This window comes from Poecilia reticulata, chromosome 10, assembly GCF_904066995.2.
Source record: "Poecilia reticulata chromosome 10, P_reticulata-male-v2, whole genome shotgun sequence".
Lineage (NCBI taxonomy): Eukaryota > Metazoa > Chordata > Actinopteri > Cyprinodontiformes > Poeciliidae > Poecilia > Poecilia reticulata.
Window position 1 is genome coordinate 30,734,075 of NC_088839.1, and position 14,182 is coordinate 30,748,256.

At 40.2% G+C, this 14,182-nt stretch overlaps 1 protein-coding gene across 15 annotated transcripts in view; it reads right to left on the reverse strand.

The window, feature by feature from the left end:
* rapgef2b (Rap guanine nucleotide exchange factor 2b) overlaps positions 1 to 14,182 on the reverse strand; it is a 100,145-nt gene that overhangs the window by 28,477 nt on the left and 57,486 nt on the right. For 9 of the 15 annotated variants that reach the window (XM_081611891.1, XM_081611884.1, XM_081611889.1 and 6 more), the window contains one exon: positions 10,647 to 10,667. The exons of 3 other annotated variants lie outside the window; for them this stretch is intronic. In XM_081611891.1, coding sequence (XP_081468017.1) covers positions 10,647 to 10,667 — 21 coding nt within the window. Of the gene's footprint in view, positions 1 to 3,937; positions 5,027 to 10,646; positions 10,668 to 14,182 lie in introns of those variants that run through there. 3 more of the 15 variants (XM_017307109.2, XM_081611895.1, XM_017307110.2) reach the window with 3 other exon arrangements.

Below are 14,182 nucleotides of genomic sequence, written 5' to 3' on the forward strand. Positions count from 1 at the left end.
ATTTTACCAAAAAGCATGCCTTGATGCAGCCAAATCTACAGACAAGCACTTTAATAGAAAGAGTGACCAATCTTTTCATTCCTGATAGACTAAATTATTGCAAGCAAAGAACATTGAATACTGCAAAAATGTGCAAACTGGATGCCTTTTCTTTAATAAGGCATTGTCTACAAGAATCTGACTATTTTATTCATTTGATTAAAAAAACTGCATCCTTTGTTTTTATTGAGCAAATATTTTTATGTTTTTGCTTGTCCAAATTCTCTTTTTGTGCTCCACACGTACCTTTTGGTCGATTGTGGCCCATGTGACACAAAGTTTGTAGACTATTGTGTTAAATCGTTTCACACCAGTGAGAAGCATGTGAGGAACAAAGTGAGAGCAGGGGAGGCGGATAAAGCAAACGGATAATAAACAAGTAATCCTTTCTCTCCGCTCATTTAGGTCACCCGTCTGTCGGTCAATAAGCCAACGTCCATTCGCTCTATGAGCATGTGGCGGCCTGTTGACCTCTCCGGCCCAACGGAATGCAGGAGCCTGGGTCAAACTGGATGCCAGTCAAACAATGACATGCTCATTAGGCTTATCCAATACGTGCAGAGCCAATGGGCCCAACATCTACTCTGTTGTTGTGAGCTCTGATTGATTGAAAAATCCATACTTTAATTCTGCAGTTTAAACATGTTAACGATATAATAAACATGAACAACATCATGAATTTGCCGTCTGAGCTGCTTCTCTGCTCCGTTCTGCGTTAAGTTCAACATTCTCTTGAAAACAAATGAGCTCTGCAGGACCACGGGCTGAAAACACGTCCAATCAGGCGTCACGGGGGGATTAGGCATCGCTCTAAAGCTCGAGCCACAACTCTCAGTTCTGCTTACATGTGAGCAGATGTGGTGCTCCTTAAATTACATTACAGACCTAATGACCTAGATTGCTGGGTAGAAGCACTGGCTGCCTCTCAATCTCTTTACTGCTTGCATGCAGCCAGTGAATCTGTCCTGCTACACTCCATCACTCGATCAGAAGAGAAAATAAAACTTCTTAAACAGAGATTTAGACCAAGACGACATTTTAATAGTCATTTTATTCCTGCAGTTGGTTTAGATTAAGGCGACACTATGTCATTTAAGTTATTTGAATGAGCTGTTAGATTTTATTAAAACACTACACTAGCTAATAAATGGCAACTGGGAGCACATTCAGATTCTCTCACCAAGGCGGCAGCTTCTCGCTTTCCTGAGCCTTTGGGATCAGGAGATTAAAATCCTGTTGGCACGGCGTCTGATTAAATGGGTCTGATATGCTCTCTGGGCTTTTCCTTCACTTTCTACATCTCCATCAGTCAGGCCCACACAAAGGGAGTCACGCTGTTTAATGTGAAGAAAAGACTTTTCACTCCACAACGATAAAACATGCTACAAGTTGTAAAACTTTGTCCAAATGGAATTACTGGAACGACAATCACTCAGTCGTGTCCTTGAGCAAGAAGATTCTTCGCCCGGTTCGCCTGCTGGTGGTGGTCAGAGAACCCGGTGATGCCGGTTAAATTTCAGCCACTCACCTCTGTTAGTCTTTCCCAGGGCAGCTATAGCTACAATGTAGCTAACTGCCAGATTTCAGAAAACTCTGTATTTTTGTGCGTGCGTGTGTGCATGAAAAGAAATTGCGATTTCCCACACATTGTAGTCTGCCACAAATGTGCCAAAATACCCACAAACTTGTTTTGATTTCCTTTGTCATTGTTTAAATGAACCTCCTGGTGCCGTGTTTAAATCCCAACATGAAGTCGTGGTTAATTTGAAGCTATTGATTTGGCTGACACCGGTTTGCTCTACACCGCCCCCTATGGGTTTGGTATGTTTAAAACAACACTCGGGGTGGATTTGTGCGGGTTCATGTGGATGAAACAGATATTAACATCAAATGCTAAAAAAAGTTGAAATTGTCTGAACGGTAGTGATTTTGTTTTTGTTCTGAAATTGTGTCCAACTGCGAAGCTGTGTGACACCAACTGCTCTCTCGATCACTGAAATTAAACCTGATACTGACAAACAGTACAGACATTTAATAGTTAATGAATGATTTAATAACAACCTGATAAATCAGAGTTTGTCCTCTCAAGCAGAAGGTTGGAAAGCCCTGTCCTTTATTTTGTGAAATATATTTTCGAAAAAATGAAGTGACCTATGATTTAATGATTCTTTTTCAGAAAGTTGAAATAGGAGGACGGAAATGGATAATATTAACATTTTAGTTAGAATAAATAAGCTGATACTGACAAAATCAACATGGTGATCAGAGTAAACCCTTTCAGCTGAAATTTGGGCTTTTTCATATATTTGAAAAAAAAACAACCAAACAAACTGAAGGATGTTAAAAAGGATTAGAAAAATCAACAATAACTGAATTGTAATGGTTTTCCCACTGTTGCAGTAAAAAGCAACACTAGAAATGGAAATCACAGGTGTTAATGGGTGAGATAAGCAGCCATGGCATTACTGTCATGGCAGCCGATGCTGATGGGAATAACATTATGATGCCATTACTGTAATAGGATCTGTTAGCCCATTGGGGGGTATCATGCTGAGATAAATTGTTGTTTACAAAAGCCCTCATTTGTGTGCAAATACCATATAAACAAAAAGTCAGAAAAAAGATTGACTACTTCAGGTTTTTAAAAATCTTTTGTTGAGATTTTTGTTCACTTTTTGGTCTAATCTGAAACTAAAATGAGATATAAAGGGTATATTAATAATTACACATTTAATTGAAAGCATGTTTCCACATTTCCAGCCCACTATGGTAACACACACTTTATCATACGAGACAAAAAAGTTACTTATACAAAGATTTTTATACATTGGCTACAACAGTTTTAAAAATTCATACTGAGCATTATATCATGCAAAGCATGTCAGAGGCTTTGGTATCCTGCAGGCCTCCCTGAGGGGAACAGCGCAAACTGTGAGAAAAGCGGATGAGATAACTCATCAGCAGTGACACATTTACGGCAATTACAGGAATATTAAGGTGATTTTTTTCCCTCCACAGCATATGTGCTCTGCAAACCAGGCACCGTCCATCACAAAGATGTACAGCCTGCTGTTTGCATGTGCTTGAGTGTGTGTCTGCGTGTGGTCGCGGCGTGTGAGTGATGCCAGCGGCGCTGACAGTCGATCAATCCGTTTACTGTTCAAGTGCAGATGGTGTCAGGCCTCTCCGAGTGTCTGCCGGAGCTGCAGCCTGCTTCCAGCACCACGGACAGCGCCACCAGCAACGGAGCGGTGGATCAAACGGTTTCAGCAGGTGAAAAAATACAAAAAATTATTTATTTATGGATTTCTGATCCTTGTCATCAGTGTTTTTAAATAAAAACCAGGATGTAAATGCCCACTGTAATTTTCCTCCCATGTAAAACAGTGTTGAATGTCATGGCCACTTCTAGAGGATTCACATGCAACTACTGACACCTTCGTGCAAAACGAGGGCAGAGGCGTCGTTCTTTAAACAGCCAGAGCTCGCGTCTAACAGCATTTAAATCACAGATATTCTCTAAAACACAACCTTAATGTCACCGATGATGCTGATAAAAACAAAGTATATTTATTTGTTTTAGACGAATATATAAATCACTGCGTGCAGCTAGTGTTATTAAGCATCTGTGAGTGTTTGCACGCGTCATTGACAGCGAGCACATGGCGGCCGTTTCTAGTACAACACACTGACACACATCTGAGGCTCAACGGGGGCAACGATCAGCCTCTGATCGCGTCCTTGGTCTGCCCTGCCTTCATTCATCCTGCACAGACTCAATAGAAATCCGATGCACGTCCATTACAGGGCCGGTAATCATATCTACAGGGTCATAAATGATGAGGGGAGAGGAAAAAAATAAAAAAAATAAGAGGATGCACGTCGATAGGCTACTTACCGGGGTTTTATCTTGCTGGCTCGGGACTCCATTGCTGTCTGATGCTGCTAATGGTTTCATAATGAAAAAATGTTCACCGGGCTAACAGCTAACATCCCAGACCTGATTTCCCCTCATCTTCAGCAACCTGCCCCCCCCCTTCTCCCTCAGCTGCACCGTCTCTGCTTGATAGTTTTGGGAGTATCCGCTGTTCTCGGCCCGATCCGGCTTTCCAAAGCAGCGACGCCTCCTGCGTTTATTCCAGCTGGATCATGAAAACCATACAGAGGAAGATGGATAGGGATAAAAAAAAGATCCTTTTTTTTATCCAAGTGATAAACAGCCTGCTTCTTTTTGGCTGTCACGTCTCCAGTCGGGGAGCAGCAGCGCGCCGATAAGAAAGCAGAAAAACGTGAAAAAAAAAAAAAGACAAAAATGGCTGACAACACTTTCACTCACGTTTACTCCCTCCGCCTTCCCTCTCTCTCTTTCCCTCTTCTTCCCTCTCCCTCGTTCGGAAAGTGAAGCGACGCGCACGCACGTAGAAACGCCTTTTGTGCACCATTAGATTATTTCAAGCCTGAAACGCCTGCAGCCTCCAGCGAGGTACCCAGTGGTTTGTTTGGAGCGGCGTGTGTGGATGTGTGTCAGGGGTGGGGGGGAGGAGGAGAAGAGGGTAAGGACCTCCTCCCAGTCTGACAGTGATGCTGCTGGAGCGCTCCTCTAGCAAATTCAGAGATGGAAATAAGAGAAGGGAGGATGAGAGATGAAGAACAATCTGATGTGGAGATCAAAATATAGATGAATAGATTGATGAGTGATGGAGGTATGAAGGCATAGGGTGTTGAAGGGGGGCAGAAGCTGAACAATGCAATCATTGCACTCTTTTTAGCACAAGACAGCAGCTGGATTTGGTTGGCATAGCAACGGACTGCAGGAAAGCCATTTCCTGGGCGGGGAAGTTGTAGCACTTCCTCCTCGGAGAAGCAGCGAAGAGGAGATGGAGGTCCAGCTGTAGCTGCCACTCAGTGGAGATAGCCATGGCAACTAGGCAACTACAAGACCCCCGCACCGACAGAGCCAGCCATCCAGCACCCCCATACACGCACACACACTTCAAACACACACACACACACCCTCCAGGGCCTTTAGTTGCTGTGGCGACGGAGGCAGCGAGACATGCCGAAATGGAGGGAGGGAGGGGAGAAGAGAGCATAAAAGAGACAGAGAAAGTGGCAGCAGAGCGAGCCACTTCACCTCCACTCAGATGGACCACAACGAGCCGCAGCGTCACCAGGAGACGCTCCAATCACTCATCAACCGAGACGCTAACTATTCACTCTGTGGCACAAACTGGGAAATACACAAATCCACTCAAGAAACCTTTTAAAAAAAATTCAGCTTGTACTTCAGTCGCATCAAGTTACATGAGAAATTTAAAAAACCCAACCTTTAATTTGACAAGAACTTAGTGCAGTTATCAACAAGAACTAAGTGTAGATAACTAATTACAGCTATCAAGATATGGTGACCAAATTAGTTCATGTGGTTCTTTCTTCAAGTCATTTGCACAATTGTTTCAAAGTCCTGCTACTGCTAATAATTTGATATGGGCCTGAATTTCACAAGATGCTCAGTATTCATCACTTTAAGTGTCTGAGTTCTCATAAACGTACTAGTTCATTCTCATAATATTACAACATTATTCTGGTAATATTATGACTTAAAAAAGATGCAGTCTGCCATAATATTCTCTCATAAGGTTAACCTGAATTCAGAATCTAAATAAACAAAAGATCTAAAACACAAGATATTAGGCCTGCTGCCATCACACTGAACTAAGAAAAACCGAGGAGCGCATTGATGAGAAAAAACCCCCAACAAAAAACTGATTTTCCAAAATCATAATCTTCAAGAACCATAAAACCCATAATTTTAAATGAGAGATTAGGCTGATGCAATAAAAAGTGTAGCGATTTTAAGGCTTCACCAGGGGTGCCATCATATTTTTTTTGTAGTTTATGGAGATGCTGAAAGTCGATGCAAAGACGTTGCCTTGTGTTTTTGCTAACAGTCTGAGAAAGAAGGAAGATTTGCAGAAATAATGGATGGAAGTGTCAAACATGACAAGTTGTGAAAGAGCTTCTGTTCACGACAAAACAAGCAGAAATCAAGTCAGTCAGAACAGAAAACACAGCTGCAGCAGAAGAGACAAAAACATGGAAACTGTACATGTAATATTTACTTATTTATTATGTGATTAACTGGTCTTTTTACTCCAGCTCCATCCTTCTTGGTCTTTTGGTGTTTTAGCTCATAAATTGCTTCAAACTATCTTGGGGGGAGTTTTACAAAAATAATCTACCATCAGAATCTGAATTAGTGCACAGGACACTGCCATGGGAAATGTATCCAAAGTCAACTGGAAGATTACACAATTAACTGGGAAACAGGAAAATCAATAACAATAATCCTGAATGGCTGCTGCACATCCCTGCTCCATTCATACAAGAAAAAAATGTATTTAATCATACATGCTTTAAACCTCCAATGCAAAACTTCCAAAAATAATGAATACACAATCAAGAACACAAAAAATCTAATAAGCAATATTTCATCGGCCTCATATGTTGCAGGCACAAAGCCCGAGTCCTCAGCCTGTGCCTGGAAAGTGGAGTACTACTAGCTGGTTTTGGAGCAGCTCCAGTCAAAGCAACGGGGGAGGCGAGTGGGAGGGGGGTGAGAGAAGCCTGGAGACCCGGGATGACATCACCTTTCCTGCCCCCAGCCATGATGTAATGTTTCAAAACAAGCACAAAAAAAGCTCAGGTGGTTTGCAGAGCAGCCCAGTCATTAATGTCTCCAACAATTGCCTCCGGGGGCGGGGGGTGAAGAGGACAGAGGGCGTCATTACGTCACTGCAGCAACCAGACTGCGCCTTGGGAATATCAGAAACTCCTGCCCAACCCCCATCATCTGGAGCTTTCTAGCAACAAACCAATTAATCAGGTTTTTACTGACTAATAAACAAAATTTAACGGAAAGGCAGGCACATTAAAAAACACCCCCCCCCTCAGAACAGCATTAAAGCTCTCATGTTCAGATGCAGAGAGTGCTAAATGCAAGAGGTGGAGGTGGGGGGGCGGCCTCATGTGTCACTGTAAACACACTGCAAAGTGGGTGTGATAAGCAAGGCCATGCATGGTGCTTTACTTGCTGATGCGTAGCATTGGAGCCATAAAAACCTCATTACATCTCCAGAAAATAAACACATGGACTCACAGCGATGAGATTCCAGCTTTAAACCGAAGAACATGGGTGGATTTGTAGTCATACTCAAAACAGCACGAGGGGCCCAAATTTTAGTTCTAGAGAGATCCTGAGTTAGAAAGCATCTGACATCAAGATAGTAAACTGACGTAAGAAACATTTTATTACATTACTGTTGTACAGAACCATAAAGCACAACAAATATAACGGGAATTTGCCAAACGACATCTAGGAATCCAAGAGTAAAACACGAGACTGTGTTGTTAGGTTCTATACAAGGACTTAGTAGACATGTTTGTATTTTTAACTAAACAAACTTAAGAATCATTTATATTGGCTTCTCGTTTTATTTGGAAGTAAAGAGATTTCAACAAAAATAGAGTACAACTGCAATATGTTAGGAAAAGGAAACTATTTTAATAATTTTTACAAATAAATTCCTGAAGTGTGTCGTCCATTTTGTTTACAGAAAATAAATGTTTAACTTTTGACACAGATTGCAATTTGGATTTAAATATGAACTTTGACTAGGCCTTGGTCTTCATGATGCTGGTTGTTCTTTGAGCCAGAAACAAACTGGCTGCATTAAATCACACAGTTACGTGACCCGTTATTGAAACTGGTTGCACTTGATTTTATTTAGGGGTTTCAGAAAAAACGGGGGATGAATACATCTGCACAACACCATTTTCAGGTTTTTATTTGAATACATAGCGTCATTTTCCTCCTACTACTTAAGTATGCAAAACATTAAAAGTTTGTGTGGTTTGAATCTTTCTGCAAGGCAATGTCTATAAGAAGCTGTAAGGAGCCAGAAAATCCAACCTCACATCAATAAACAGCCGGTTAAAAGTTCTTTGATCAAACATGAACATTTTGCTCCTCTGATCCTCTGAAAGACCTGCAGCATCCATTAGAAGATCAGAGTCTCAGGTTTTGATTTATTGATCCATTCCTAAACATATTCAGTGAATTTGTTTGGAAGTCAACAGAAAGCCACGTGCAGCAAGGACATTAATCAGTGACATGTGTCCCATTACGACGACTCTAAGTGGCGTTGTGAGAGCGGGAACAATGATCTAATAAAGAGACTCCATTTTCATAGCTGCTGCAGCTCATGGGATTACTTCATTTTTCAAGCTGTTGTCACCTGCACGGTGCTCTGGAAATAATTTGATAGAGACTCGGGCTGCCAGACACGCCTAAAAGATTACACTTGTAGGTTCATCAGGGCAAAACATCTGTTGTACTGGAGCGCCTGCTGGAAGCAGCATAAATCTGGGAGGAACATGAACTACGGTGCTTTCAAGAGAATGAGCAGCACACCGAGAGCAGGAGCAGTTAATCAGTAACCTGAGGTTTCCGGATCAAGTCAGATAGTAACTGAAAGGTTACGACCTGGTAGTCTTTACTTCTTCAGGTTCAACAGTCAGCTACAGCAGGAAATGTTTCACGCTTGTGATGATCATAACGTTCAACTTTAATCTCCAACTGCATCAAGAAAGGGAGGAGATTCTCAAATTCAAAAAGTATATCAATGCAGTGGTTATAAAAATAACCTAACCAACTGATCAATATGGTACAAAATTATGTTTTCATGTAACGTATGAATACGAGTTATTTGGACTGATAATAAACACAAGTATAGAATAAAACACCTGCTAAAATTAGCAGGAGTTTTCAGCAAGTTTGCCGTTTGGCTCTTTATGGAGTAACATGATTACGACAAGCTGATATTAGCAGGTTTATTAGCTGAGCTGTCTGCTCAGGCTGCAGTCGAAATAATCTCAATATATTTACATCTCTTTAGTTTCACAGGATTACACATGTGAATGTTTTCCATTTTTTATTTTATTAAACATATTTTAAGGTATCTACTCAAAGGTTTAGGCCAGACTGCCATATTAGTCTGCAGTGTCTGATCAAGCAAATTAGCTCAACCATAACCTGATCAAACAATCCTATTATGAGCTTAAAGCACCGATTCTCATCATGTTTCAAAGACACAAATGAGGGAAACTGTGGGATTGTTGCCATGCAGGCTTATTACCATTCAAATAGATGTTCTCCATCTATCATGCTCCAAACACTCGGTCTCTAAAAGGACCTGGCAACCTAAGCTTTCTCTATACCACAGGTTAAATACTGAAGCCCAGCCAATAAGCTAGCAGTTCTTCTCCTTCACCTACAAAAGCCTCTATTTCAGCTGAACTATTGAGCCAAAAATATCTGCTCCACTTTATTCAATGCTTAATGTTTGATATTAGGCTATTAATAACAACAAACAGGGCTGTTGCCTTTGTGGTGTATGCTGGGGAAAAGAGGCGTGGGTGTTTAAATCAAGGAAACAAAGGATACTTCAAATAAAAACTGCATAGTCTACCCACACGCTGCTGACAATAAAAGCATGAAGAACTCCTTTCACTGTTGCCACTTCTATTCATTTAAAAAGGAAAGCTGAAACATACAAGAATGAATTATGCACGGAATTAGCATCGAATTTAAACAATCGTGATGTTTTATGAAAGAAACGCTGAAAGTTCAACTGGATCATTGAGAAACCAAGCAGTCACAGATGCAGGATGAGGAATAATTGTACAATAAACTCATTCTGCTTTGATCACTGCCTTTCCTACACAATTTCCATGCGAGAGTGAGGCTTCTGTAACTCTGCGCAGCTGAGGCAGAGCAGGCAGTCACAAAGGACAGCTCTAAAAATAGGAGCACGGCTTTTCTGTAGCCGAGAGTGGCAGGTTTGTTCTCTCTGCATTTACCAGCAGGTACGAGCGATCAGCGCTTTGAGCTCTGATCTCTTCCACCTCTCCCTCTTAATCCCTTTCCGCCCGGTTACTGCAGCACCCTAATGAAAGACTGAAAAAGCTGCAGATCTATTGGTGTAACAGCATTCTATATGCAGCAGAATTATTAAAACTGAAATCTTCCATCTGTCACGACAGCCAGAACAGAGATAATAATAATCCAAAGAGCCCAGAGATAATCTTCAGGGAAAAAACATGCACCTCAATCATCTCAATTGTTACCATTATCACACTTTACAGCCCTATAAGTTGTATAAGAGTGATAGTTATCATCCCCCTGTCATTACTTGACAACTGGATGTGGTAGTGGTTGCTTTTTTTTATTTTTTAAGTAAAATCAAGATAAAATGGATGGCAGCAGCAGAATGGGCGTCTTTTATCAGTCCTTCTTATTAACAATTCAATTCATATTGTTGTTGACGTGATGGTAATAGAATATGAGAGCGGAGCACAGCTTCCCTTTCCATCATTATCAGCGCCCGCGCCTGCAAATGGAAGGTGTTTATTGAGGAAGTCTGCTAGCAGCTACAGATAGGACGAATGGGGAATCAGACGCAGATAAGCCTACCAAACACATGCAGCTAGAAAACAAAAGACGCACAATGAAAACAACAGACAAACACTGCTAATGGATACGGTACCTTCTTCGGTTTATTGCATTCCTGGAAGCCGAGTTAGGGGGCGAGCCGTGAAAGGAAGCAGAAGACAGGAGAGTTATCAAATACGCCACTTTTCAGCTGAGGGTGTGAGAAACTGGAGGTGCAAACCTTGCTGACATGTTAAAAATAAATCATACACCTGGTTTTATCTTTTTCTATCTCCAGATTAGCATATGAACTGTGAAACCTTTGCAATAAGAACATCTAAGTTATGAACAAATCAGCAGAAAAAAGTTGTGAAAGCCAAGTTTCAATTAAACACATCACAGAATCACACACTTTTTACCAACAGCTTTAATGATCACTGATGGTCACATGTGACATCAGTGTTGTGATTAAATAAAAGAACAAAAGCTGTGTAGTTGACCCACGGTGTATCTGAGGAACATGTCTAAAATATCTGAAAAAAAAATCAGCTTGGGAAGCTGAAATACAATGCTGGGTGCTGATTGGCTGAACTCCAAAGAGTAGCGCTAAGGAAGACTGTAGATGTTAACTTTCTCTACGGGGACGAGAAGGTTTTCGCTGCAGATAAGTCCTGATTTTTGGGACGGTTCTGGGCAGCTAACAGAGTAAAACTTTTCTCTTTATGTTTAAGTCAAATTAGCATTGAATTTGACGGTTCCTGAAGCTATATAAGCACAGAAAGAGAAAAAAATATATACTTTTTAATGGTATTTTAGGAAATAGTTGAGCTGGACTTCTTGTTTTTACCTCTGTGGTGACCTTTAAGAAAACGACCAAAGTGTTGGAGAGAAACTACTCTATTATAGTTTCAGCTTTTGAGGTTGGAGTTACATTTTAAACAGTCAAGCTGAAGGAAAATCAATGATCTGACATCTACCTGGAAGGTGCAAACTTCGCTGACACGTTAAAAATAAATGATACACCAGTCCTTCTAGGTTTGGGAATGTCTTCCTGGAATTAATGATGAGTTTAAATAAAGATAGAAGGGAGAAATCCAAATCAAGAACTTAAAAAGAGCTATGGATCTGATCTGCTGTGCAGCATTCAGTAAAGAAGATCCATCAACAGCAGCCATGTTGACATTTCCTTCTAGTCTGAGTGACAGAGAATCCCTACAAAGACCTTAAGAGAGTGACTGAGAAAGAGATCTGAGAGAAAACCTGTGTGTGTGCGTGTGTATATGTTGGGTCGACGGCTCAAATAGTCGATTTTAGAGGAAGAGATAGCACATGTGAGATAAGGTGCAAAATGCAGAGTGACTGAGAAATGGAGATTATCAGCCATTTGGAAGGGAAATATAAAAAGATCGAGTGTGTGTGCAGATGTGTGTGCGTGCGTGCGTGTGCAGATGTGTGTGTGTTCATTTTGAACAAGGCACACAAGTGTCAACTCACAGTGTTGAGTACACAGGAGGCATGTGTTGAATCCTAAACAGTGTCCTTTTTCACGCCCTGATTTATCCATGGAAACAGAAATATATGTGAAATCAGTCTTTTTGTTTTCAGTGACGATAAAAAATGATTGTTTGGATTTATTTACGATACACTAAAGAAGAAAAATTACTTGAATACTTTTCCTTGGAGTAAGAATTAGACTAAACAACCAATGCCAACCAATTGCCAGGTTGGCATTGGTGTGTCAACCCAGCATGCCAATGTTAATACAGTTTAATGCACAAATGATAATTATTTGTATAAAAAACTATTACCTCACTCGAGAAACCCACAGATCATTTCTCTAGTGCATCCATGTGGCATTTAACTATCAAACTACTAAAGCTTTCCTGAATTTGTTTGTTTTGAGTGAAATTGAGATCTGACATTAAAAGCAGGAATCTATGCAGTTCTATAAAAAACAGTAAAATCTACACAGTCAGCTCACCTGAATCCCTTTACTTCGCAACTTTCTGCAGGATGAACACTCAAAAGAGACAATGCGGCCTAAATTATCGAGTAACCTAATGTGATGTTTACATTGCAGCCCTTAAACAGGCAGTAAGATTAATATTATAGATGCTTATTTCTTTGATTAACATGACAAACCACTACGACTTTCCGGCAATTTGGAAATAAAAGTAATAAATCACTCCTGACTTGATTAATCTCTGGCTTTACAGAGTAACAGGTGATGTATTGAACTGTAGTGAAGTTCATCAGCTAATGGATGTTAATATTAATCCCAGTTCAGTCTGTGCAACAGAATTCATTCAGATCAGAAAATAAACATGCTTACATTCATGAGAGCAGACTCTGTTTGTGTTTAAGGAATTATCCTCCATCATGTTTGAACCTTAAGGGCCTAATAAAGTTCCCTTAACAACAGCTCAGCTTCAGATTGTTTGTCTTTGTGAGCCCTCCCACTGGGAGCTTCAATCTGAGGTGAGTCTGACTTTGATTTTTCACCCATGGTGCTCTGCAGCAGCTTACAACCTGGACCCAGTGCTGCTCAGGGACAGGAGGAGTTCGCACAGCTGCCTGCAAACAATCTGGGACCTGAGAGTTATACAACAATCTCTATTTAAATCAGGAAGGCCACTGATGCTTCTAGCAAAGAAATCGGTTATTTCAGGATTCACCAAGTATTGTGGCTGACATTTAAACAAAATTTAGACATCTTTGACTTTCTTTTCATGGATCTGATCATGTTTTCAACTTTATGATTAATATAGAACAAGCAGCTAAAAAATGTATCATAATACTTATTAAATTGCCCTAATCTTTAAAAACCCTGACCTGGTGATCTCGGAAAAATAAGAAAATGGGGCTGATTTATCCCTAATTTCTATGTACAAATGTGAAAACAGAAGGAAAACTTTAAACCCTGCTACAGATCTTGATCTGATGACCAGATGACTCTGTGCATAAAAACATCCCTTTGTGTTGTGGCCCAGTCCAAATCCAGCCCACCATACAAAACTAGGGTGGCCCAATATGAGATGAACATGGTATCATGATATTCTTGTTAAAATTTGTAGTAATGATATTAAATCAGGATTAACTCACCATGTCACTCTTTCAGGAGCTTTGCAGTGACATTCAGGAAATAAATGCACAGCACTTTAAATCTAACAACCTGCTAAACGCTGCATCTAACAGTTGTCTGCATTTGTGATGTGCATAAACTGATGCAGCAATGTGGTGGTGTAAATTACCAGCTTTGTCATAATGCAATAATATATTGATTTGTTTGGGTGACGATGCGATTTTGATTCAATTCACAAGACTGAAATGATGCCATGTCATATGGTCATCTAACATCATTGACATCAACTTACAAAATTACCTCAAATATGATTTGATGATTTTAATTTTAAGTTATTACAAGCATCAGGCATTTAAATTAAACATAGCATTTTTCTGAATTTATAAAAAAATAATAAAAACATATCCCCTGTTCATTATAATCAAATTTATCATGTTCAAGGCATTGTTTTTTTAATAAGTTCATTTAAAAAGTGCCTTTGATGACATCTCAGTCATAAAGAAACAAATGTAATAAATTTCGAGCTTCAATAATTTCACATAAAAAAAATAAATAAATAAAATCAACAG